A 27,788-nucleotide genomic window follows, 5' to 3' on the forward strand; every position below is an offset into this window, starting at 1 on the left:
ATGTAAATGGACCTCATGCTTTTAATGAACACTGAGTTTAATCCAGCTCCTTCAGGCATTGGTGTGGGTATGGTAAATACGACTGGAAGCAAAGTAGTAGTATTAGATCGAAAGCTTTAACCCTGAGTGGAGATCAAAGAAAGGTATATACATCTATAATAAATCCATTTCTAGAAGCTTGTTTACATTACTGGAATCAAATTCTTAACTCACTATCTAAAGCAGCTAAAAGAATTTGACAAGTTAAAAATACCCCATTTCGGTCAGCGGTCGTGTTATGATGGCACATTAGTATTCACTGATACTTTGCTTCTTGAAACATGAAATTGAATTGCGGGTTATGCGAGTTTGTTTGTACCTGCTGATTCAAACTAAGAGAACTCATGAATTCTGCCCACTCATTCTGCACTGTGTGCTTCACTGACTGATTAAAGAGAACTGCTTGTGCTGCTTACTGTTGACATGCAGAAACCTCAATGCTCGTTCATTTTAAGGTGTAAGAAAAGAGAACAGTTCTCTTTTCCCTTTGTCAGCACCGTCTCTCCTCCTGCCTTCCTCTAAACGAAAACATAGTGAGCAAAAATCAAGTATGCAAGAATGTTACAGTGAACAATACAGAAATCAGGGTAAGACTTCCTTCAGTAAGACTTCCAGAAGAAAACTTTATTCGACCTTCAACTGCTGGGTAAACTCTCTTCATTCTCTGGAGGTAACGGGAAACAACATCAATATCGGGTTCACCTGAACAAACAAACAAACAAAAAAGATACTGTTCTCTGCAGCAGCCAAGCTCTCAACCAAAATTTAAGAACCTGTCTAAAACTGCAGTTTTAGCTCAAGTCTTAAAGCAAAATGTTTTCTATGGTTTGTCATTCTGAATTGGAGCCTGCCATCAAAACAGTGTAGGGATGTGGAAAGTTGTTTCTTGTGCCCAGATAATACATCTGTGATGGTTTGTAGCCTGAATTTTTGGTAGCAACTCATATTTTACTGGGGAAAAAAAAAAGTTCTCTCTGCATTGTCTGGCTTTTTTGTTTGTTTGCATCTTTCTGTTACAATGGTAACTTCCAGCAGATTTAGGTAGGCTGAGATAGTCTCCCACCTGTTCAGGGTAGAGTCCTATAGATCTCGCAAAGCATCGCTTAAACTTTGTCAAATTTAACTTTACATTTTTAGGAAGAATTTCTAGTCTGTGCGCTGCACACAATCCACAAAGTATGAGGTGGATTTTCTACAGTGGAATACCCCCTTGAGTCAGTGCAGCCAACCATGGCATATGAGCACTTTCTGATCCAAGCTCTCGCAATCCTGAAGTGCAACACCTCTATCTTAAAAGTAATTATAGTTTTGCCCCTCTGCTATAGTGGACTACTACAACCTTTCAAGGTCTTCCCTTTCATTATTCCTAGTGATCTTTCTCTATATGAAATTATTTCTACACAAACAGATATTTAATGAACATGACAGCCTCTGCCCCCCCACCTCCAATTTACAAGCTATATGCTGAATTTGATTAAAAACACCAGTCCCACTTGTGAGAATCAATTTTAAATTGAAACACCCTCTAGAACCAAAAAAATAGTCTGTAATGAAGGTCCAAAGGAAAAATTTTATGGGTAAAAGCATGCTTTTGCCATCCAGATGTAGATGTGCTCCTAGAACGTACTTTTTTTTTTTACATACAGCACATGTATTTTTTTTAAATACAGCACTACATCCTTTTTGTGTTTTCAGAAATTTAATCTCAAAAACTTTTTCAAGTTTCCCTTTGTCCTAAAAGACGAACATGTCAGTTGTATGAATGCCAAATTTCTCACAGTTTGCATGCTACTTTAGAGGACCTTAAGGCAGCATGAGAAAACATTTCCTTTCTACCTCTCTAGCATGGCGTCTGTTGGCACCCTGCGTGCTGCTGCCTGCAGAACTCACGAGAGTCCCGCTGCTTTTGGAGGGGCAGGCACAGCAAGTTGGCATCTTTCCCTTCACCTTCTGTGTTGCTCACCTGAGCTGCGTGTCCTTTGGTAGTAGAGGTGACGATTCTGTGTTTGCAAATACTTCTATACAGTGGAAGTTTGAGGTCTAAAGAAAACACCTTTCTTTTTGATGCATTGTTTAGTAATAAGTACGAGTGCAAGGCAGTACATGTAATATGTAGTGTATGTAGTGGGCTTTTTGCTTTCTTTCTGGTTTACTATGATCTCAGAACTGCTCTCTAAGCAGGGCTGAATTGATGAGGCTTAGTTTCTCTTTGAAACTTTTGTGATTTAACTGAAAAAGAATATTGTTGCTGGCTACAACAGCAGTAGATTACTACAGTAATCCAGATGAGTCAGAAGCAAATTTAATCTATCCAGTAAAAGCAGAAAGTCTGAGACTATAAAAAGATCTTTTAGGAATTGTCTGCTACCCTGTTGGAGCCCATCCTTACCTTTACTGTATCCCAGATTTTTATCTTTCAGCATGTGATAGCCATCTCCTCCAAATAACATATAGGACGGAAGAGTCACGTTGTATATCTCATCCATCTGGAGTGGGACATAGGCTGGGACACGGCAGGCTGTGCAGAGCACTTCTAAGCTAACAACTCTGCTTCCTGGGGCTCTGGAGAGATCATAGACCACATGGATGCCTGTGAAAATACACATTTGAATGCTGCTTTATGCAGTGCCTACTGAACATACAGAGCTAGAAGCAGCATCCTCCACCATTTTCAATGGATTCTTTACCTTAGCTTCTGTGACTGAGAGGTTATATTGTTCTGAGTGATACCAGTTAATACCCTATTTTCTTTGCACAATAAGCAGCTTTTATCCAAGAAAATTCATAAGGTTAGCGAATTGCTGAAGTACTGTCCCACCTCAGTTATTTACCTGATTGTCTGTTCTCATCACTATAATAAGGAAATTACTAGTCATGGGATTAAGATAGATACTGGAAGATAAAAATACCTTCCCTTTTTTCTGCAGTCATGTTTTCTCATCCTGCTGTCTTGTTGGCTGAAATGACTTCTTTTAAAACCAGCCAGCCACCCTAACTTAGCCGCTATTATGGATAATAAGTACTGTCCTGAAAAAAGAAAGCTAGGCTAAGGCTGAACATTGCGGTTTCTACTCACTGTAGAAGTAACGTTTCTAGTTGTGAGCCTTCCTCAGTCAAAGCCTGGGGAGAGTTGGGCCCCCAGAACAGCATTGCCAAGAATTTGCTGATCAGGAAGCTGCTAAAGCTCATCCAAAGCACAGAGGCTCTTCTAACGCTGGCGCCCTTCCTGCTCTGGATCTTCTGTCCTGAACCCTTTCCAGAGCTACCAGTTATCTTTTTTTTCTGTGAAAAGACAGCAAGCAGAAGGGCTGCTGCTGCCTTACCTTAGTGGTACCCAAGAACCTGGTAACTTACTGGTGAATTGTGTTCAAGACATGGGTTGTGTCCTTGGCATGGGAGGGTTCTAGATCACATGGTGGGCGCAGTGCCCCCATCACCAGGCTACATGGCGGGAGAGGCATGGAGGGGGAAAAAATCCCTCAACCCCCTGCCCCTGAAGCTTAGCTTTTCTGCTAAATAAAGCAATAAGATCCACACTGCATCAGAGAGAGACCAGGAATAAATGTGACTGTAGCCTAGTACACATCTGGGTAAATATATGGGGAGCTGCAATTCAAGAAATGTGTATTTTTCATATTAACAGTTCATCCTTAAAATATTTAGAAAAATTCACTGGAGCAATTCCATAGCCCACTTGGACTAACTCTAAAACTGTCAGCAATCATTAGACAATGGCACAAAGTGATTTTGATAAACTGAAATTTGATGATAACTGGCAGTGAAGAACTGAAAACCAGAGTTTGTTGTAGCTATTACTGTGTTACAGCTATACTCAATTATATTTTCCTGTGGTTAACTGAAGTGTTAAACTGCTGCCATTACGGGTTACTGAACCAACTGGAAATCCTGCCTCTGCTGAAGGGAACAGCGATGGCCTGTGTGCTGCAGTGGCTCAATTAAATATACGCAGAATAAACAGTGTTAGCTGGCACGCATGAGGCACAGGGCTAGGATGTATGGCCAACTTGATTTCCATTCTTGAAGAGGCTTCCAGGTGTAATACAAACAAGGCCAACCGAAGGGATGGCTGGCTTGGAAAACTGAGATGAGGAAGTAAGAAAACATACCTCCAACCTGCAGCAGCTCTCCGCTTCCTCTTCCGTATCTGTGCACACTGTGCTCAAAAGCTTCTTTCAGGGTGGAACCTTTTACCCTTACCACATCAAAACGACCTCCAAATGGCAAAACAGACAGCAAATCTTCCATAGTAATGCTACCTGGGGGAATGAGACTTTATTTACATCAATTTTTTAAAAAAGGTTTACGATATTATTTTAGGATCGTTTAACAGTACGTTTTTGACAAGGAACATGGCAAATACAATTTGAGAAAATGAGGGCCAGTAGAGGTGAGGATCACATATATTGTCCAAATCAAAGAACCTGCATCTTTATCATCCAGCAAGTATTAAGACCAATAAATCTGACTTTGATGTAACTGCATGTATTGGTATTCAAAGAACTCTACTAAAAGAGACTACAGACCACCAACCTAAGATGAAGAAAAACATATTCTAAGGCAAATTTTCTAATTGCTTAAGATTTACTCATGTAGACCTAGAGAAAGATTTCGCTAAAATGAAAAAACTGTTTGTTTTCAGTTTTCATTTATGTGATACCAGGAAAATAAGAACTGTAAAACCTTAGCATTCAGAAAACCCAGAATTCACTTATTCTACAGCAGACTACAGAAGGCTCCCAGTGACCATACTGTGTGACCGTCGACAGCAGGAGGTGAAGAAATATCCACTATTTTTCTTTGTTCCACAGCAGCAAGGAGAGAGGGAAATGCTAAAAAGCATTGTGTACAAACAACACTGGTAACTTCTATTAATGTCAGCCTGAGTGCAGTGGGGCTCTAATGATGGATAACCATTGAGAAAGTTTGAAATTAGCTTCCAAAAACTGTGCAAATCCCATCAAAATGAGCCCATACCTAACACTGGGTTCAGGCTTTCATGCTAATTTAATTCTCCCTTCATGATAAAGTTGTCATTCAGCTTGTAATTTTACATACCATTAGTGCTCTGTTCATCAATGGGTGACCGTATCCCACCTCCATTCAGGATGCAGAGTGATACATGGTTCCATGACTTTTTATCTGGATGTCCGACATTCTCATAAAGCTACCAAAGGAAAATGTTTAAACTGATTTTTAATCTTCACTTAGTCTAAGCTCTGGAAATTTACACCCAATACAATCTGAGACTGAAAAGAGAGAGAGAAGTTTCATATCTTCTTTGACATTACCTTCAGCCCCACTGTAAACTACTGCATTATTAAAAAAAACACACAGCAAGACGCATTAAAATAAGTATTTTGCTTTGTTAAAATATTTGCCTTTTTCTGTAACGAACTCTCAAACTCTCCCATAGTCCGTGTGTGTATGACATGACCAGGGCAGGCCAGCTAAACAAAGGGAGGATGATTTTTTGATTCCAACGACTGTGATTGATAAAGACAAATGATCTGAGCATATTTGGAGAACTGTGAAGTGAAGAGGACCTTAAATGTAGCTGTACATTAAAAACATGTAGGGGAATATATAAATTAATCTCGCTGTTGTTCTATGTTGCAGGGAATTAAGATTTTTCAGCTTCTCTGAGATTAGTTTTTAATATTTGGAATGGTCTTGGCAAACTAGAAAGACACAGAAGAGTGGAGGAAGAGGAAACAGGCATACTAGATCAGACCCAAAAGTCTTCTCTGGACAGCATCATATCTCCAACAGTGGCAAAACTCTGAAAAAAATGCAAGGACAAGATATTATTTGCTTGCGGCACCTGAAGTAGGAAAGAAAATGGAGACCAGGGATTTACTCAGTTGCATAAGTATAATAAGCCTACAGTGTTAATCCTCAGAAATAACTGAGTAGAACAGGAAAAGGCTGAGAAAAGAAACAAGGATAACAGAAGGGATGGACTGGTTTCTGTATAGGTATGACTATGGTTATCACTCCTCAGTCTCACAAAGACAGAAATACAGGAAGGACGTGATAGAAGTCTGTAAAATCAAGAAGGGCGTGTGGAGGAGGCTGGGTAGGAATCAATGTGTTTTCTCATTTCAAGAATGATAAAAAACTAAGAAAGATTCAGAGGTGTGACAAGGATGGTCAAAGGCACAGAGAAGTTTCTGAACGTAGAATGATGATGCAGGCTAGGACTATCTAAAGAGACAACAGAAGAAAAATATTTGAGAAGCCTATAAAATAATGAGTGGCATGAAGAGGGTGGAGATGGACCAAGAGTTCCAGTGCAAGGACTACTCCTTGGCCTGCAGCAGGCATCCAGCCAGTGGGCAGCAGGCTACACACAGACAAAAGAGCAAGGTCTCTGCAGCGTGTGAAGGTCAGCAGTGGAACGCCCTGCCACCAGCCACTGTTGTGAAGGCTGAAGGCAGTCAAGAGGAGATGGGGCAAATTCAGGGAAGAGAAGTTCCAGTGGGAGCTACTAAATACCAAGACACTGCTTCTGGCTTGGGAAGTCCCTGAGCTGCAAGCTCCTGGGAGATGGGGGCAGATTTGAGTAGTGTCTCCACAGGCTTGTCCAGGTGTACGCTCGTCCCTCACCATCCTCCCTTGGTCACTCTTGGAGACAAGACGTTTGGGTTGGGCTGGTCCATCCTGTCCTCTGTTCCAGTTTGGCCACTTCTCTGCTGCACCCCTATGCTAAGTGTTTGTAGCCTACGTTTAGGTAGGTGTGTAAATGCTTTGTGCCTCCAGCTTAGTAGTGATCAAAGTTATTTCTTGTGGCCAGATCCATGAGATATTCTTAAGTTCGTAACTCAGTCAATGAATGGATTTTTTTGTTTGCTGATTTCAGTCTGAACTGTATCTCCTAATTTACTAATTTGCCTGGAACAGATACCAAGATTACAAATCTGTAATTCCTCAGTTCCCCACAGAAGTATTTTTCAATTGTGGTGCTACACTTGCTGCTCTCCAGTCCTGAGCACAGAGGCAGTTTAAAAGAAGCTCACACACTGATGTTAGCAATTTCACAGGCATTTCACATTTGAGTTCCTTTAAAATCCTTTGTAAAATGCCATCTGGGTCTGTCAGCCTTTTTTTCTGAGATTTTGGGACACTGTTGGGAGAAGCAGCACTGACCTAAGTAGACCTTTGTTTTGACCCAGTACAACCTTTCAATCAATCTTTCACATTTCTCAATCTCTGCATTTCCCAGGACAACTCTAAATATTCTGTGCCCATGGCACAGAAAGGTCTGGTTTTTACCTTCATACCCCTGAATGCATGGCACCAGACAGGAAAGCAAGTGTAGAACAGGTAATGCAAAGACCATGAAGGGCAATTCGTGTATCTACTGATGAGTGCAGATGGTTGCTAGAGACATCAAAGTAGAAGTTGACCTCCCAAGACAAAATGTGTAGCAAGAAAATCTACAGACTTCTGAAAGATTACAAAGTTACCGTCTTTAAGCTTAAAAAGAAGTGCCAAAGCATTTGATCACATTTTTCAAATAAAAATACAAAAAAGTCTATCAGGAAGCAAAAAGCAAGGCACTGCCATTTTAGTAGAACTGTATGCAAAATTCCCAAATCTTAATCTAATTTGGAAATTAGCCCATGTACTAAGAATTATTGTAGGATTACAATAAAAGTAATCACACGGACTGGATGAACAGCTTTGGGAAAACACCTAAATGAAAACTGCTTATTATTAATTGGCTCCTGACTTTGTGGCAATGCTGCAGGACATTTCTGGCAGTGCTCATTTTCTGGAGACAGTCACGTTAGTGAACATTGTTCCCTGGAGCACCGAAAGGAAATGGTGCTGCTGTGGGAGAGTAAAACAATCAAAACCAGATAGTTTAAAAACTGGAAGTGACTTCTCATAAAAAGACCTTCTGGTGTTAGGTGACTGTTAAAGCCCAGCGATACCTGTCAGGATGCAGCAGGGGCCGGTGGCTCCCTCTGGGCTGGGGTGCTGGGGGCTTTTACCTCTTCTGCACCCGGCTGTGTGTATGGCTTTTTCCCCTCCTTTGCTTCAGCTGGCGCTTTTTGGACTCTTGGGGGGGACAATTCATATTAGTAACTTAGCAGAAAACTATACAAAATTTTTTGTTTTCTGGGCTAGTGCGTTAAAAAAGGGTGACAGCAGAGCCCAGTGAGTAATGACGGGGCAGAAGGTAAGTGCTGTGAGCAGGGGGCTGGTAGCAGGGTGGGAGAGGGGCAGGGGAGCTGAGCTCTCCTCCTTGCTTGAGGAATGGGCTCTTAGACCAGACCACCGTGTCTCTTGAAACCGCAGCCTCAGAGCCAGCTCGAGAAAGCCATTCTCTGTACCAGGATATACTCAAAGAATAAACCTCTCCTTACTCTATACAGCAAGATTCATTATAGCCTTGCTTCTGCCAGATCCTTCTAGGGACGCACTAGATGTTACAGTGTTGGAAAGCAGCACAGAGCCTGTGCACTGATAGTTCGGAGACCAGGAGCGTTTCATCCGATAGCTCTGGAGTAACACTTAGATGTGTTTGCCACCTGTGGTGGCAACGTCTTACCACAGCATCACAAAGCAAATTTCCCATGTTACATTCTTGGAAACGGCACGCTTGGCTTGTACCATTCAGGTAAACACTAGTTTTTCCAATTTCTTTAGAATAATTCCCCAGGTCTTTCCTCCATTTTTCCACTTCTTCTTTAATATGCTCATCTATAAAGTAGTATAAAAGTGTAAAATAAGCATCTCATATTAGTGACACTTCAGTGAATATAAAGCTTAGGGAAAAAAACCTGCTCTTCATGATTCTAAAATGTTACACTTTTCCTAAAGGCTCTTCAAGCAACACGACATCTACACTCACTTCAGACAAAGCCTGTAAAGCGAGCAGGCAGGACAGGACAAACAAGTGAACAAGCTATTCCTGTGCCACAGCAAGGTTATCTATCTCCTCTATAACACTTAAAAATATTTTTGCCCGGTTCTGTTCTAACCTCTGACTGATGGGGTTTCTAGCACCTACCTTGACAGGTGAGAGAATTTTTAATACACACATGAGCTTGGTCTTTATTTGATATCATATTTTTTTTTTCCTAATTATAGCTTCCTCCCCTTTAATGTAGTGCTAAAAGGAATACTAGCTCAAATATCAATGTCAAGGAATAAACCCTTTATAGAAATTAATTCTCTATGCACATCTGTCTGCCAGGTGCAAACCTAATTCTTTCAGAAAAAAAACAGACGCAAAGATACTTGTATATACAGACAATGTCACAACTGTTTTCTATCAGCTATTAGTTTTAAGCAATTTGCCACGTAACTGTCAGCAACAGCAACAGTCATAAAACGAGAGCACCTATGTATCTGAATTTTTACTTTTACTGACCTCAGAGAGACAATGTAAAGTCTCTTTACATCATCTCATTACATTAATAGATGACTGAGAATAACAGTAACTAAGAATATCTATGAACACATATTTTTTAAAGGATTTATTTTATAAATACTCTGGTAGAACCTAGAAAGTCTGACAAAAGCTCAGAGCTTCATACAGCAAACACTGGACAAGAAACAAAGACTAGAGAACCAGCCCCTGGTAATTACAGAGCCGACAAAAAGCAGGTAACAGAGCTCGGACAGAGTTACGAACAGAAAGCAACGGAGACAGTCTCCTCCTGCCAGCTCTTTCAGTGTTTCAGAGCTGAAACATTGAAGACATTCAGCATGGAAAACATGAACTCGTGGGGTTGTATATTATATTTGCACATTGCCAGAGTATTTCAATTTTTTTCTGGAACATATCCACTTTCCTGTATTGCCCTCAATTCTGTTCTGAAGAACCCAGCCTCTGGCAAAACAGCATAAATTAGTCCTCATAAGCTTTTAAATCATAATTACAGGGCTAGCTAAAATGGGCTCTGCTATATGTTAAGGTAATATATTACCTGAGTTCCTACAAAAGGACTTTCAGTGATTTTAAATAGACAAAAACATACACTGAATTCATGCATATTCAAAGACCACTGTTCAGAAAGAGAAACAGAGGCAAATGGGTACGACTTTAACACAGCCTGAACCCTACACAGAAAAGAATTGCAAGCTCAGGAAGAAAGCTGAGTTCTTCTATGACATTGTACTGTGTATTTAACATAATAACACTTGAACTGTAGTAGAGTGCTGCCAGCAAATGCAAGTGTCTAGGCCACGTACCTTCAGGAACACTGCTGTCCAGCAGAATGGGGTTTCCAACTGCTTCAACTACATTTCCTTTCTTGTCAAATGTAACATTTAAATAACCAAGATATTTTCCATAAGCATAAGCTTGTACAACTGGCACCTTCCTCCCATCATCTGAGTCAACCATGAATGGATACGGGCCAGCTGGCTGTTCAGTAGAGGGTGGGGTGCCTGTAGGAAACAAGCATGTAAAGCGGGTCTTCAGCTCTTGTAACCTTCAAGGAATTATTAGAATGACATTTCAAATGTTTCTCAGCCTTAAAAAAAACCAAATAGGATATTAAGCAGAAACAACAGGGAATGTATTGGACGACAAGCACACATTTGATTGTTCAGTTCTGTTATTTCATAAGAGACAATGTTGTTTTCAGGACATAAGCTCTAATAACTGCCACAGTGTTTTTAAAGTTGTGACAGCACACTCCTCCGTGACATCATGTCACAATACCAACAAAGGAACTTTTCATTACAATTATTTCAATCTAAACCTCTCAGTAATGCACACATACCAGCTGAAAAGTTTATTGTTAAGCCTTCACACTACATTATTCTGCATCAGATAGAAAATGAGAATGTTAGTACATACACAGGACGTCTTGACGTGAAAAAGTCTAAATGATTTTTATTGGTAATATGCAGTCAGAATACCTACAAGCAGTTCTGTGAATCTGTGCATACACTCAGCTGATTTTTCCTTACTATACCAAACTTAGCCTCCAAAATTTCAGACAGGCTGCAAACCCTCTGTAAAAGCAAACTTCATTAGCATTAGAGTTACATGGTCATGGATTTAAAACTCTTATCAATCTGCGAAGTTTGAAGGGTGATTAGAGGTAGGAGTTGGAAACAGATTAAAGCAAGGCGTTTACAGAGAAAAGAGATCTCAGCTCTATCAGCAGAGGCTACCACAGGATTTAGATACCACCCAGGGAGGAAAGTGGCAAAGAAAACTACGCAGCACAGCTCTTGCCTCAAGGGTACCAGCCTTCTCCCTGTCTCCTTGACAATATTATCTCAGCAGTGTCACTCCCCCCTCTTATTCCCATCAGTATTTCAACCCCACCGTCGGCACAGACCAAGGTCGGGCAGCTCCGAGAGGCAACACGTGCTGCTTGGCAGGCCCTGCTGCAGCGCCCCCCCAAAGCCTGCTGCTCGCTCCCGTCCCAAAGCCGGTGGGGTTTCCCGTCCATGTGTCGGCGAGAGCTGGGGTGCCGGCGGGGCGGGGGCATGAGGGAGCGGGCGCAGAGGACGTGGATCCGGAGGAAAGCCGGCTCTTCGCTTCCACTGCTTACAGAACAACTGGTTTCCTTCCATTTACAGTTGTTTACGTTCTATGAGATCCTGGGATAAGCAGTGTGACAAATGTTCCTCCCAGAACTCCAATACAATTCCTATTTATCTCTAATCCCCCCTCTTCTCCAGGGAGAACGGTTGCAACAAACTACAAGTTGAACCAAATTTACCAGAGAACTAGTTTTTCTACTTTCAGCCTGGCTGACAGAGTTGGTTTCTTGGTGATGCCTCTTCACTATTCGATATTTATTTTGGGAAGAATTTAAGAAATCCTGTAGCTAATGAGAAGCCTGCAGTATTTATGCATGCAAAAGTGGCTTTGGGTTTTCTGGAACTGAAAAAGGAATTGGTTTTGATCTCTTGCCCTTGTGTAGTCCTCAAATGAGCAGAGCATTGGCCAGAGAAAGTTATGCTTTCTGGTCATCATTTTAGTTTCCATCAGCTGCACATAGTTAAGTGCTTGTCCAGAGCCTTATTCATTTCTTGCTTTCTGAAGAAATACTTTCTGATAGTGACACTTTCTTGCAGGATTAATTAGTACTACAACATTATTCCGTGGTGAGATAGATTCCTTCTGAAATGGAAAGACTTTTCAGTGCATCTTATCCCCAAAGAAAACAGCACTAGAATTTACGCACACACCTCAGTCAAGAGTGTGAGATGCTGTTTCATTACAAATGCACAAATTCATACTGGGTAACTGAAGAACCTGTAACACTTTCCTATTTTCTTACCTTGTTTTAGCCAACACACTACATTCTCAGAATATCCTTTCTGATGAAAACCAGAAATTAAAATGCTCTAACCTAAAACTACCATTACTGTTTCAATCAGTTCTACAAACCCAAAACACACCTGAACAAGCCAGGACAGCATTTGCCACATAATCTGTGGATAAACCGGAGATTTAGGTTAGACTAATCCAAGATTAGGCCCTTAAGATATCTCTATGGAGGTGTCTGCATGGGCAGTATGTCTCTCAACTCCCATGACAGCCAGAGATTCAGCTGACCAGCTGGTAAATCTCCACTTAGACTGAGCTGAAACATTCTCCCAAATGCTGCTGCCAGTTATTGATTACATCTCTTGATTTAAATGAGAGTTTATGGGCTCAATGTACACATTGGCACACAGACACTTAAAATTAGATATTTTACTCTGCAGTCAAATCACATCCACAGATGTGGCTGTTTCATTGTGAATGTTGGCTGATGTCTTTGACTCAGAAGGAAATGGTTCACAAATGCACTCATGGTGCTCCTGGATGGATTAGCAAGTGCTTCTCAGCACTGGGAATAAAAATTATAGACTCGGACCACATTCTGTCAAAAACCATATTTTAACTAAATAAGTGGATACATATTTTTGGTCTATCTCCCCAGATATTTCTTCATATTTTTTATTTTTCTCACCTCTCCAGTGTTAACAAAAAAGACAAGACTTGTTTTATCAAAACACTACAGCCCTTGGAAAAGCGACCAGAACCCACTCCCAGCTGCGGTCTTTAACCTGAAGGCTGCAGAGTCCCATCCTGTGTTCTCTCTCTGGCCTTGTGAATCTTGAACAGCTCCAAATGAGGAGAGATGGAACAGCTTGACCTAGTCTAGTCTGACAGCAAGGTACTCTCTGGGATGATAAGAGATGTGCATGAGAACTCCTGCAGATCTAGACAGGGTATGAACTGAGATATCTCAAATCCTGGAGCACTTCAGATCACGATTCCAAATTGTGAACAGTGGCACCTCTTTGGACCACACTCAATAATGCACTTTGACTACTATGGCTACCACTTCAAGGCACAAACTCTCTACAGGCATTGATCAACAAGCCTGTGCAAAAGAATCTGGATTCCACTGTGTAAACCCACGACGAATACACACTTTGAATACTGTGTGCATCCTTGGTTTTCCCATCTCAAAAACAGTTCAATAAAACTGCTGAAAAATGACACCAGTGGGCAGCAGGCTGCACACAGACAAAAGAGCAAGGTCTCTGCAGGATGTGCAGGTCAGTGGTAGAACGCCCTGCCACCAGCCACTGTTGTGAAGGCTGAAGGCAGTCAAGAGGAGATAGGGCAAGTTCAGGGAAGAGAAGTTCCAGCAGGAGCTACTAAATACCCAGACACCGCTTCTGGCTTGGGAAGTCCTCTGTTGCAGTTTGGCCACTCCTCTGCTGCACCCCTATGCTGTGTTTGCGGCCTCTGACTTGTAGGTGTGTAAATGCTTTGTGGCTCCAGCTTAGTAGTGATCAAAGTTATTCCCTGAGGCCAAATTCAAGAGATATTCCATACTGTTCAATGTATAACTGTAGTATGCAATTGTTTCTCTTTAACAAGTGGAATAGTAAAAGGTGAGAGCCCAGATGAGACAAAAATGGCATGACAAAGTGAGAGAAGATGAGTAGGGAGAGGAGAGGAGGGGATGAAATGGACAGTGCAAAACCTTTAAGTGGTTAAGTTCCTGGGGTACATGGTGCTATCCCTGTGACTGGGGCACAAGGGAGATTTTTCTGAAGATTACAGAAAGTTCCTGTTATAGTCTCAACCATTTAATGAAGTTTCTGCTAAATTTAATGAGCTATCTTTGATGGTCTAAAAAAAACCACAGCCTTTCTTTTACTTGTGTCCTTACACACCTGCACAGGGAAGGCAGCAGCACTGGAGAAGCTGCTGATGGCAGGTTTTGCCTAAAGAAGCATTGCTGTGGAAGAAATCAGATCAACACTGTTTATCTCTGGAATGTTGTCTACCTCTAGGGGAAAGAAGAATGAAGTCACAGATTAAAAGAGGGACTAAAAAAGACAGAGGAAACTTCTGGAAAGGAACAGGGAAAAGTTTTTTAATGACAGGGCTAATGGAGACCTATGAATATAGAATCAGATTCTATGGAAAATCAACATTGGAAAATCACTTTTGAAGTCTTATGTGATTGGCTTTTTTAGTTAAGTGACATACAAGTTTAAATGTAAACATCTTATTTACTCCTTTATAAAGAAGTAAATAAGATGTTTATTTATGTGAGCTTGAAACAGGTACAATATGTTTGGCAGTAATTTACCAGCATTCCTGCCTTTGTTCCTCTGTCCACTTTGTATAGTTCGCCTTGAACATCCACAGCATTAAGGAACCCTTCAGTGAGTTAGGGCACTTCTTGCTCACAGACTGTTTTAAATTAGTTTCTTCCACGGAAGTTATGGATAGGTACCAGCTATGAATCTGGCCCAGGACAGCCAGCAGTAAACTATATTCATGAAAGTTCTCTGAGTTTAAAGAGAAACAGTTTCAGCTTTGTTTTAGAAGGAATATTTTAGTAAGAAGTGAAATACCTGTATAGAGAAATGTGTTTGTATGTCCTCCAATTACAACATCCACTCCTTTCACTTTCTGGGCAATATTTTTGTCCACAGTAAAACCAGAATGTCCTAGTGCAATTATTTTGTTCACTCCCATAGCAGTAAGTTTATCCACTTGTACTTGCAATGCTTCAATTTCATCTTCAAAGATTATATTATCCCCTTAAAAAAAAGAACAAACATGAATGTATTTACAAAGTACCTTAATTACTAGGGTTTTTTAAAAAAAGTAGTTGATACTGGATACTGTTTTGTACAATTAATGAAACTTTGAATGTCAGTGGCTTTCAAATGCCCTTAGTTGGTTCAAGCTCCTGATCTGATGTTCTCCAGTCTCTGAGGAGCACCTGTGTGCTTAGACTAATACAACATTCCTGCACTGAGTTGTATGTACTTGCCTACACTAAACAAGTTGTAACTCCATAAAAAAATTCCAGTGACATCAATTGTGGAATCAAAAATTGAATGGCTTTTATTATTTAGCTAAAGAAAGGAAGTGAAATATGTCAGTAGGTGTTTGAGTATAAACACTAGTATTGTACTCTAAAGCTTTTTTTCTTCCCAAATTATATTTCTTTTAAGATCTTCTATCTATCCCAAGTTAAACCTCTCTCTTTTTACTCCACACTTACCTCATTCTTTCCCCTCCCCGCCCTGAGGCTTTAAAGAGCAGCTTCTTCAAAGTTCTGCACTAAACTCTGAATTGCCTTTCTACACAGATTATCTCACCTAATGCGAACCACTCTTAGTAATACCAACACAGCACAGCACACAACCGAGCTACCATCCTGAAATGAGAACATAAAGAACGGGAAGTCTGGAAAGGAGAAGCCTTTTCCGGACCACAATGTTGGGAAACTCACAATCTTTCGGCAAGGTCTGGGTGCCCACTGAAATTATTATAACACGACAATTAGTTACAAGAGCACTAGACAAACATGCACTTTTATCCTGGGCACAGTGTTTTGGGTTGCGCAAAAGGACTTCCTATGTAAGAGGCTAATTCCTTTGTCAAAGTTTTAAGAACAAAGTTTAAGAACAGAGACAACAAACTGTAATCCTGAACTTTCCAGTGAAGACAACTGAGTAGCATTTCTATCGATTCCCCCTCTACCTAATTCCTCTCCTTCCTGCAGAGTTTTTTGATGGAATCATTTTGAAATATGTCGTTAAAGTCAACAGATTTACGTTATTTCATAACAAAGGGAGGAGTGAAACGAATTCACAATCCAGTGCAAAACATCTCAGGAAATGAAGAGGAAGCTGCTACAATGGAAGAGATAAAAGAGGGTTACATAAATCGGTTCACCACCACACCCACTGAATAGTTCTGTTACTGCCAGAGGGAATCTCTGTACTGCACATTGCAGTGTGAATTGTGCAGTGCATCCCCACATTTTCTTCCTGTGGACCGCTTCTTAGAATCAGTCATAAGTTAATTGAGGTTGGAAGGGACCTCCAGGGCCCATTTAGTCCAAAACCCACTCAAAGTAGGAACTCAAAAGCCAGATGAGGATACTCAGGGTCTTGTCTAAGCAAGCTGAAATTCCACCACCTCTCTGGGCAACCTGTTTCATGGTTTAAACGCTCTTACCGTGACAAATTTTTTCCTTATGTCCCACCACAATTTCCTGTGGTACTACTTGAGCCCATTGTTTCTTGTCCTTTCTCTGTGCCCCTCTGGGAAGAGCCTGTCCCTGTATTCTCTATAAACCCCCTTAAGACAGTGGAAGACTGCACTTAGTTCCCCCTTAGCCTTCCTTCTCCAGGCTGAAGGAAGCCACCGGCTTCAGCCCCTCTTTGTACATCCTTGTGCTTGACAGAAGCTGGGCCTGTGCAGAGCTACTGGCAAAAGGGAAAGTCCGAGAAATGCTCCTTGAGCATAGGCCCTTCACGTACTCATCTCACCACCCATGGACCAGCTACAACAGCCATGCACACTGCGATGTGAGGACCAGTTCTGTAAAGAGAGCTGAGCTCTCTAAACAAAGAGCAAGAGCGAGCCACTGACTAGCTGTGCTAGCACGCAGTTGCCTGCAGGCTAACTTCTCCCGTGGCATGCAGCCAGGTGGCTCATGGTAACCAAGCCCTCCCCATCAGCACCAGCTCTGTTACACCTCTACGCCACTGCAGCCTACAATGCACCATACCCTGAAGACATACTGTGGGTTTACTTTGCTCAACCCATAGTAAAACAAACAAACCTACTTTCATAATGAGGGGAAAAACAAGGCCTGTCTTATGCCAGTAAGTGCATCTCTCTGCTGGGGCTGTTATGGCAGGGCACAGGCAGCCACTGGCGCTGGGGCGGGCAGCGGCACTGCCAACCCACCTGCCCAGGAACTGCCTGCTGCCCACCTCACCCTCAGAAAGGGATTCCTGCCTGGAGGCTGCAGGGGCTTCTTGCACCCCCTCTTTGTGACCTAGCTGTGGTATCTCACACAGCTTCGTATCCTAGTCATCTCAGCACCTGATCTAACTGAGGTGAAACAGGCCAGCAGGTTCAAAAGTTATACAGCGGGGGACGGTGAGAGCAATTACACAGCGCTCATTTCTCTAAGAAAACAGGCAAAAAGCAATATACTGCTTAGCACTCAACTGCGCATTTTTCAAAACAATCTGAATCGAAATAAGGTGCTTATTGAAGAGTTAGTTATTGCTCGTGTCAGTATTTCACTTCTCTTTCAAGGCATTAAACTGATGTGACATCCTCTTCTCTTTTTAGATGGGGTAGAGTTTCAGATGAAACATCCAAACGGTGCTATAAATGAACAAGGAAAAAGAACTGGCTGCATGTTACAAATATTACGCAAGCTAGCCACAATGAAGTGGAATAAATGGAATTTAAAATTCCATTTTAGAAAACTCTGCCAAGTTGATAGTTCTAGTAAATATTTTGCTGCCTGTAGGGTTACAGAGTAAGCAGCTTTGGGTTTCCACCTTATATGAAAAGGCAGTGGACAAAATGAGATCTATTTCACAGCACTGAATGTGCATAGAAACATAGAATCATAGAATCATTTAGGTTGGAAAAGACCTTTAAGATCATCAAGTCCAACCATTAACCTAGCACTGCCAAGTCCACCACTAAACCATCTATGTAGCATCTCTCAGGACAACTAAAGACATTAACTGTTTTGTGGGGTTTACAGCATCATTGCAGAACTAAAGCAAGTGAGCTGGTACCATCAAATACTAGAAAGATGCTCTTGGGACTATCAGTGCAAAGCAAACACACAGACAACTCTTGTCTATGTGCCAAGTTATGAACAGCTCTTGCAGGATGTAGAAAAACTGGTTGGGCATTCAGCTGAGGTATACAGCAAATAGAGAACTTCAGAAAAACTGCCAACTGGCTGTAATCTGTAAATTGTGCTAAGAGTTCTCCATCCCTATGGTTTCCAAACAGTAACATTAACAGCACCTTCAGCAGAGATTAATTGTTCCTTCACAATGGAAACACTGAGATTTAAGGACTTCATACTCTGTTCAAGTATGTTGATAGCTGTTTTAAGCAGACTATGAAAAGTACAAGTTGTATTTTCATAATTGTGTGGATTGTACTGAGATTTAACAATAGAAGAAATCACACTCGCAAAAGATTTCCACGGAAAGTAGTCATGTAGGAATTCACGTTTCAGCATTTTCAAGCTTCCTATTTGTCTTGAGAATGCCCTAAGAGTGTACAGCGTGCCAAAGCAATTCCTGCAGAGTCTGAGAAAACTGAATCATCTGGAAGAAGTGTGTAGAGATAAGCAAGGTGCTGAATTTAAAATTCACAAGGTATCTTATTAATTGAATTAAGGAATTAGGTTGAAAATTATTTTGCCACTGACCCACCTCTCCCATGATTTTATCAGTCTGAAGGGTTGCTAGGTCACGGGTGATACATAGTCACTGAGTTATATTAACATATCCTGAATTCACATTTTCAAAGTTTCCACATGTTCCTCCACACACTGAGAAGGCAAAGCAGAAAATTATAAAAACTCTGATCACTATAAATGTTGCTGTTAGAATTTGCCCTGCTTGTTGCTCAGTTATACTGGGGGATATACTTAGCCTAGGGCTGGCTTCAGCTCCAGCTATGGAGCTAACAACCCTTCCCTTTAACAGTTTTTTTCTACTTGTGGCCTCTGTTACAATGCCTCAGCATACTGAGGCATTCCATATGATGTCTAGATGTTATTGGAAATGTATTTAAATGCTTCAGCGAATCATTCCGACACTATCTGGATTTTCCTCTAGTATATTTATTTGCAAGAAGTTAATCTGATGACCTCACCGCACCAACACAGTTGTTTGGAAGAAGAGCTGAGATCTATTTTATTAATCCTTGATGAAGAACAATATTGGCTGTCTGTCCATTTTTCAAACTTAGTGTGATGCCAGATATCTACCCTCACGCCCTCCGACACAGGTGAAATTCTATTGCCTACACAAAATACAGATCAATTTTCTGTTTCGATGGGGGAAAAAAAGAAAGGACTCCAGAAACATATCACTGTAAAATAGAAGTGAGATACAGAAGACTATTCTGACCTCAGACGTCCACTTCCTGATAGTTTAAACATACAGCATAGGAATTAAAAAGCACAGAAGGAAGAGTTTTATATTCTAATACTTCCTCAAAGTACTGAATATTACTTTTTTCAAGAAAGCTATGCATTAGTTCTTTTTTTCTAAGCAATGGAAAGAGAAGTAATAATACGACATCCTTTCTCAATGTGGAAAATCTTTCAAACCGCTGCTTTGGGCATCCCTACTGCAAAAACTAGGGAAGGAAGTCTCATTTTGTCAGAGGGATGCTGAGCTTTGAGCAGGCAGTGACTCAGACCTCCTGCAGCTGATTTAAATGTGTTTCTCATTCCAGCAGAACATTTTATTTTACTAAAAAAAACCCTGTAACAAGCCAAAACCTCTTAAATGGCTTAAAAAAACAGTCAGAAATTGAGAAGGCTTTTTCCTCATGAATTCTAATTTTACTCATGAATGAAGCAATTGTGGTAAAAGCTGAATGGGTGTTCCTTCTGTAGTCTAATTTCTGGAAATATTTGAGAGGCTAAAAACATCTTGGGCAACTTCTGCTTCAAAAACACATATGAAGCTCTGCTTGCTTTTACTAGGGCTTGAGCATGGAGGCATCCAACAGCAAAATTTCAACACACTGAGAAATGTCTTGGTTTGAACACATTTCACTCTAGAGACAAGCTGTATTCATGTTTTAACATTTGTTTAAATGGATAAATAACAATAAAATACAAAAGAATATAAATTTTAAAATCCAAACAACCATAAAAACCCCAAAGGCCCCCCCAGCTCTCCTGCAATCTCACTGACCTTATATACTTAGATAATTCAGTGATTCAGGTTTGTATGAAAACGGCTTTTAAAGTTAACAAGCCTTTTCCAGTTCAAAAATCAGGCAGTTTCAAAGTTGAATACAAATAAATACTGATAAAACAACAAACTTCTCACTTTTCAGCTGAAAACATTAATATTTGGATTCAAACAAGTGGGCAAGTAATAAAATAGTAACAAAGGGTATTAACTTATATACTAAAGAAAACATACCTGGCTGTGAAAGAAAAGAAGTTTCCTTTGTAGTGTAGCCAACAATTCCTACCGATTCTGAGTCAAAATGTACAATTTTAAAAGGATTAACATATTTCATCATTTCATTCGCTAATGGGGTTTTCGCCTTAATGTTTGCACTCAGGATTGTAAAATTAGCATTTTTAAGAAGAGGATCCAATAATCCGCTCACACCTTCATCAAACTCGTGGTTCCCCAAAGCCTGTGAAAAGCAAGAAGAAAATATAAGACCTTACCTCCAATTTTCAATCTAAAAACTCTCGTAAATGATACACAAGGTATGTTTGAGAAAATAAAGTCTATGTTCTAGGGGAGAAAACCCTATCTTGTCTAAAACAGCACGCTCCTGTTTCTCACAGACACAGAAGTGTTACTTTTTTTTTTTTAGGTTTAGGTTTTGGCTTTTCAGACTCTCTTATATCAATACCGATGTGAAAGTTGAAATCTAAAATCTAAGTAAGTGTTTGTAATTATATACCAGATTAAAACCCACTGGTTTTTCATCCTGTAAGTGCAAGAAAGAGGATTAACAATAACCACAAAGGAAAACATGTATTTTGTGTACAGAAAATATATTTTTTAAAAAACTACTGAAGAAAACATTAAATGCTAATGACAATCTTGTTATCTTTAAATAAAACATGCATTTTAAGAGCTTGTGCTTGGACTACAGTTTTTTAAACATATTTAATTCACATTTTAGTAAGAGTTCTTGTGTGCTTTAACATGTAGCAAGAAAATATCATTTTCTAGCCATCATCAACATCATTACCTAGTGGAAGCTCTAACGTTTATCACGTAGGGAGAATCTCCACAGACAATCCATAGTAGGTGTGTGCGTGACACTGTGAAGTGCTCAGGCTACCACACAAAACGAGCAGTCCAGTTTATTTATTAGCAAGGTAACACCAACACGATGAGACTGCTGAGTTTGTTTTAGGTTAGTTAAGCAGACAAAAAGGGACTTACCTTAAAGGACCATGGAACTTTCTCCTACCCGCCCCTTTTTCATGCTCAGCCTAAGCTGCCACATGCCTGTGCCTGCAAGTTTGGCGACAGCAAGCAAAACCTCCACAGACGGCAACTTTGCAGAAGCACAATATACACAAGAACCTTGTAGCACATTTAGGTGTTAGTGAAGGAAAAGATTTATCTATAGAAACGCGGTAATAGCGTAACTTGGTACATGGTCACTTGGTACAAGTTTTCAGGTGACAACCGGAGCAGAGCATGAAAGGGGTGCTAAAGCCAATGGGCCAACTCTTCCAGACAAAAGTGTGCTTATAATCTCATTCTGCAGATTAAGTGGGGAAAGTTGCATTCATCATCTAAAAAGACTTATATACCTCTCTGCTCTACTCAGGTAAACAACCCCTATGTGTTTGTTTCAACATTTAATCCCCAAACAGATTATATTAACCCTGATCACGATCCAACCCAAGCAGGACCCTGAAGCCACTACAGGCATGGAAGCTCAGTATTTCGATCAACTGATTGGCAGTGTCTTTCTTTTGGGGGAGACAAAGACTCCTCACTCCTCTGACCCCATAGGCAGCCAGTCAATGGCCCTGTGGAAAAATCAGGATTTGGGCAGTAACTTGCACTGGCAACCAGCTGCTCCCACTGACGCTAGTGAGGACACTACTCACACCCCAGGGAAGGAGCTAAATTGTTTGCATGCTGCTGCAGCACTTTTCCAAAAGAACTGAGAACTATCTTTAAGAAAATCCTGCCTTGGGAAGACACAATGCACTCCAACTATATTCCACTTCTAACCGTATTCTAACTGCAATCTAATTTGCTGTAAAAAATAAAAAATAATTTAAAAAAAGAATAACACTCTAAGGAAACTCATTTTGATGCTGACTGATGTTCTGAAAAGACATCCATGGACTGATAGAGCATCTCAGAACGGTAACAAGCTATTTCCTTTTGGCTGATGCATATGCTTTCTGTTCCTCCTAGACATGCAATTAACCCCCCCCAAAAAAGGCTGAAAATGAAATAAGAATTTGAATTGAATGTAACTGTCATTAGCTGCTTGTGAAAAAAACCCCAACCAATCACTTATGAAACCTTGTTTCTCTTGGCTTTGTATCTTGCATTTGGATTATTTCATGTCCATTAGGATACAAGCTTTGATCAAAACTTTTCCCATGGTGTGGGTGGTTATAAAGTCTCTTGTTCATGAGAAATCACTGGTGGCTAATAATACAATTTTATTTTTGATGCAGCTCCTCCTCTGGGGAGAGGAGGATGTGGACTGTTTGGGGTTCCTGTACTCTTACCTAACTACCCTGACACCCAGAGCTTCTAGGACTCTGTACCTGTGCCATATCCCTTCATCAAATCTGAATCCATTGGCCAACATAAGTGTAAGTCACAACGCAGAATGAACAGAAATATTCAAGCACACAGCATGTGATCCTATAATCCTCCTTTTCACAAGAAACCAGGCTAAAAATATTTCAAAATCAGCACACAAATTAACAGAAGGATGCAAATTAATAGTAAAACTAGATGACTTCTATCACCCCTCCAATTACTGCCTTTGCAGTACTTAATTTGGATTTTGGTGTTAATTACACCAAAAACCAAGGCTAGTGCCAAGAAAATTTGGAAGGCAATACCTAGCTAAACAGGAGAAAATAGGCTTGAGGATAACAGGCATAAATGAGAAAAGGGCAAACCTAAAAAAGGCAATTTGTCCCATTCGTGGAACAAACCTCTAATGCTGCCCGGCCACCCTAAATCCTCCTATGGCTCCTGCCCCCATCCTGAAACAACTTCTATGACTCATGCTCCCTCCTTCATCCTGTTTGTAATCCTACTCCTGTATCTCACTTCTAACCCTTTCAGTAATCCCCACCCCTTCTGTTACAGATGTGACTTCCCAAATTTTGCTTAAAGAAACACTAGCTCACCCTTCTGCAGTGTGGCTCTTACCTTGCTCCCTGTGTCCCGCCCCCTGCCACCATCCCCACTGTATGGTTCCCATGGTCCACAGATAGATGAATCGAAAAGGATGCTGCAGCGCTGTCCAGCTCTCAGCATCTGTCCTCAGGCTCTTTGGTAGCAGAGGAAGGTGCTGAAGTACTGTGTCCAGCTCTGGGGCCCCCAACATAAGGAGGACATAGAGCTGTTGGAGCGAGTCCAGAGGAGGGCCACAAAGATGATCAGAGGGCTGGAGCACCTCTCCTATGAAGACAGGCTGAGAGAGTTGGGGCTCTTCAGCCTGGAGAAGAGAAGGCTCTGGGGAGACCTCATAGCAGCCTTCCAGTACCTGAAGGGGGCCTACAGGAGAGCTGGAGAGGGGCTTTTTACAAGCGCATGTAGTGAAAGGACAAGGGGGAATGGTTTTAAACTGAAAGAGGGTAGATTTAGATTAGATATTAGGAAGAAATTCTTTACTGTGAGGGTGGTGAGATACTGGAACAGGTTGCCCAGAGAAGCTGTGGCTGCCCCCTCCCTGGCAGTGTTTAAGGCCAGGTGGGATGGGGCTTTGGGCAACCTGGTCTAGTGGAAAGGTGTCCCTGCCTATGGCAGGGAGGCTGGAACTAGATGATCTTTACGTTCCCTTCCAACCAAAACCATTCTATGATTCTATGATTCAAGTCTCTGTAGCTTCTCAGTCTGTCCTGTCCCCTTCTATCCACTACAATATTCAAATTATAATATGTAGCACCTTCACAGGGAGCAAGTGGTTGACTACATCACCTAAGGCATTAGCACCCAGTACAAGCCTCTGGCTATCCAGTATGGTGTTGTCCTGGTTTTGCAGGGATAAAATTTATAGAATCAATCTTCTGTTACATTTTGTCTCAGTTTGTGGCCAGCCATGGTATGGTGATCAAGGCCATTAGCAGTTAAATCCAGGGCAGCTGACCCAGGCTGGCCCACAGGTGTATTCTGTAACGTTAACGTCAGGTTCACTACAAATGGGAAAGCTGCTGGGGTGTGGGTGGAGTGTTCTTTGACTCTGCTCTTTTCCCCTTCTCATCAATGGTTGTGATTCCCTGGAGGGACTTGTCCCCACTCTATGGGCTGAGTATAAATGTGTGTCTTTTGTATTAGTATTGATATTGGTTTTCTTATTTTATGAAATCTGTTTAAATTTCAACCCACGAGTCTCCCCCCTTTTCCCAACTCCCTTTCTCAGTTGGGGAGGGGTCTTGGATGATAGAACAACTGTTTATTGTTTAGCCCTGGGTGCAGGCTAAATGGGAGACAGGTGTGGAATTATTTTTTAATTTTATTCTGATGAAAAAGCTCATGGGATCTCCTGAACAGTCAGCAGATGCTTTCTACATGACATGTTTCTAAAACTCAGTACTTGTTCAACGCTGCTGATTTTACCCGAAATAATTCCTTCTTGTGATATGATCAGGAACTGTACAAGCTCCCAGTCTACCCATGAATCCGTCAAACCAGCAAACGCAAGGCTGAGAAATGACAGCCAGCAGCAAGCTTTGGGAAGAAAGGTAGGAAAAACCACCTTGAGCTATTTCTGCCCTGCACAAACCCAAAGTGCTACCCAGCTCTCAGTGAAGACGAGTCCTGAATGCACACACTCCTCCCCGTCACCATCGTGAGGAAAAACCCTGTTAATGTTAGTTTTACCATTAGGAAACTGTTCATTAGGCCATGTGAACAGGAAGCAGCATCCTTCACAGACCTGTCTGTCTGGTATGAAGTGTGTTTAGCCTAGGAGAGTGCCCTGGGGCATCCCTTTCCCTTCTGTAGTTGTTCTGAGGCAGAGGGAAGAAATGGGTGAAGCCATTTCTACCTGGGAAAGGAAAGCGCAGTGCTTTCCAGGGAAAGCAGAAAAGAGGAAGACAGAGGATGTGATATGGACAGAAGATTTTCCCCTCAAGCTGTCAATTGGGATGAAATAAATATGCAGTCACTCTCAAACATAATCTCTCCTCCTTTCTGGGGTTGTACGCAAGCAAAACAAGCCACGATAATTCTTGATATATTAATAGATTATTCCCCTGAGACACAAGATTTAAGGACATGGACTGACATCCTCCAATCTCAGTCTCAAATTCTTCTACCTTCCTCTCAGCACTCGGACAACCAAAAGAGACAGAGTAAAGGTATGGGATTGGCACGGTCTCAGAGAGCTCCCTCACAGATGCGCTGTTACCATCCCTGGGCCACTTGCACACAGCCCCTTACATCCTGTCATCACCACAGCTCTGGTGGGACTGGACACAACCAGGGTGGGACTGATGAAAACTAAAAATCCTCACCCTTTGAAACAGCACTGCCAACAGGTGCCATCTCTCTCTTCCCGCAGGACCGAAGCTGGCAGGGCAGGCTGCGAGCCTCGGCCAGGCTTAACCCCTCCGCCGTAGGCCAGGCTCCTTGCCCGGCTTTTGCTGGGCTCACTTCCATGCCTCTGCCAACCCCTCTTCAGCAGAGCCTGTCCAGCCCCTCGCCTGCCCCAAGCCCCTGGCTCTCCCCTCTTACACTGCACCACTGTCTTTACCTCTACGTAGCCTTGGCACCGGCTTCTGGCTGCCCGCGGGGCTGCCAGCTCACTACTTCATTCGGCCCGGTGCCCGTCACCTAGCGCATCGCTTCTCTTCTTGCCTACCTCCCGGTCGCCTTCGACCGCGATTTTAGCCTGACCTACAGCCCTCTCTGATGCAATGCTAAACACTCAAGCAGGCGGCAATGCAAAAAACAGCAGCCGGGGAGAAAAGCGAGGAATACACCCAGCACCCAAGGCGGGGAGAAGCCCCTCACCGCGCGGCTCGCCACCCCCCTGCCCACTTTACCATGGCGTCGTAGCGCAGGAGGTTCATGAAGTGGACCGCCTCCCGGCCCTTGAAGCGGGAGAACCACACCGTGCCCTGGTACTGGTCCCCGGCGTCCAGCAGCAGCACGTTGCGGTGCGCGGCCCGCTCCGCCGCCACCCGCGCCGCCCGCCGCGCCACGCCGCCGAAGCAGCCCTCCGCGCCCGCGCAGCGCCGCGTCCCCTCGCCCTGCGCCTCCACCCGCCCGTGCACGTCGTTGGTGTGCAGCAGGGTCAGCCGCAGCTCCGCCGCCGCCGCGCCCAGCACCGCCGCCGCGCACAGCCACAGCGCGCCCGCCCGCCCCGCCATGCCGCGGGGGCTCCGCGCCGCTCCGCGGGACCGCTGGGGAGCGGCGGCCGGGAGAGGGGGTGGCCGCGGGAGGGGAGAGGGCCGGGGAGCGCCGCGGCGGGGCGGGGAGCGGGCGAGCCGCCGGGGAACCCGCGCAGCCTGCGCGCCGCCCCGGGGAGCCTCTGGGCTGGGCTGCGCGGGGCGAGCGGCCGGGGCCCGCCGCAGCAGAGGCGCCGGCTGCCCAGCGGGCGCGGAAGCCGCAGGTGCTCCGCCGTCTGCCGGGAGCGTGCAAGTGCTTGGGGCGGCCGCCCGCGGCTGCCGCGATCTTTCCTCGGTGCACCGGGCGGCCGGCACCGCTGCCCGCCGGTGCTCAGGGCTCTGCAAGCCGCAGGCAGTGTCCTGCGCCCGCGTACATCCCAGCCCCGGCTGTCCCGTCCTCCCCACCGATGTCCTTCAGCGCAGCGCAGCTGCCGCTGGGCTGGAGACGGGCTTTCAGCCGGCTGCTGGAGGTCAAATGAGAGGGAAATTCAGCCAGCAGCGAAAGGACAAACTCCAATGCTTGCAGGAAGCCTTGGTGAATGTTTAGTATGCTGAAAGGAGTTTCCAAACCTCCACATGAAAATGTTTGTTTTAAGGGTTCCACTCAACCTCTCCCCTCCTCTTTCTGTAACGAGGCTTAAAATAAAGAGTGCTATTTCAGCCCTAAAAAGAGTTACTTTAAGAGCTGCTTTAATTATAGCTCTAGTGTTTTTAGTGTAGATTCATGGATTGCTTTCAAGACTTTCCTTCCGTGGTTAAATGCTTTTAGTTGCGGTTTGGCATATGCACACTGAGGGGGAAACCCATCAACGCCTTAAAGAAGCAACTCGTTAGGGGTACGGCGTGGGGTCATCGCCACTTCGGTAAAGCAAATTGACTGGTGGCCCCACATCTTCTACCACTATTAAATGACAAAATTATCTGGAGAAAGAGATTTTTCAAAGTCAGCTTTTGAAGTGCTGTAACTTCCGTAGACTTTCTTGCAACTTTCGGACAATTGCACATTGTAAGCAGTTACTGACTGGTCGATTTTTTTCTTAAAAACAGAAGCTTCCCGCTGTGTAGAGAAGTGACGATTTCTTACAGCATTACAGAGGCTGTACGAGTTGCTGTCTCCTTTCCGCC

The 27,788-nt window shown here is 42.8% G+C and overlaps 1 protein-coding gene across 1 annotated transcript; it reads right to left on the reverse strand.

Annotated features, from left to right (window-relative positions):
• Nucleotides 1–583: 583 nt before the first annotated feature.
• Nucleotides 584–26,645, reverse strand: NT5E (5'-nucleotidase ecto). The gene is made up of 9 exons (XM_068409992.1): nucleotides 26,319–26,645; nucleotides 20,512–20,734; nucleotides 14,911–15,099; nucleotides 10,267–10,464; nucleotides 8,618–8,769; nucleotides 5,116–5,224; nucleotides 4,167–4,316; nucleotides 2,429–2,629; nucleotides 584–741 (listed from the first exon to the last, which is right to left on the reverse strand). Exons 1-9 carry the CDS (start codon nucleotides 26,643–26,645, stop codon nucleotides 584–586), a joined length of 1,707 nt encoding a protein of 568 aa, XP_068266093.1.
• Nucleotides 26,646–27,788: the final 1,143 nt, after the last annotated feature.

This window comes from Nyctibius grandis, chromosome 1 (assembly GCF_013368605.1).
Source record: "Nyctibius grandis isolate bNycGra1 chromosome 1, bNycGra1.pri, whole genome shotgun sequence".
Taxonomy (NCBI): Eukaryota; Metazoa; Chordata; class Aves; order Nyctibiiformes; family Nyctibiidae; genus Nyctibius; species Nyctibius grandis.

What these genes read in the sequence shown, in the direction of transcription:
- NT5E (XM_068409992.1), bottom strand. Translation starts at nt 26,645, where the DNA reads ATGGCGGGGCGGGCGGGCGCGCTGTGGCTGTGCGCGGCGGCGGTGCTG. An exon ending in TTCTTTTCTTTCACAGCCAG is followed by an intron (nt 15,100 to 20,511) that starts GTATGTTTTCTT and finishes CTTTTTTTTAAG; the next exon opens with GGGATAATATAATCTTTGAA. An exon ending in AAATCTGGGATACAGTAAAG is followed by an intron (nt 742 to 2,428) that starts GTAAGGATGGGC and finishes TTGTTTGTTCAG; the next exon opens with GTGAACCCGATATTGATGTT.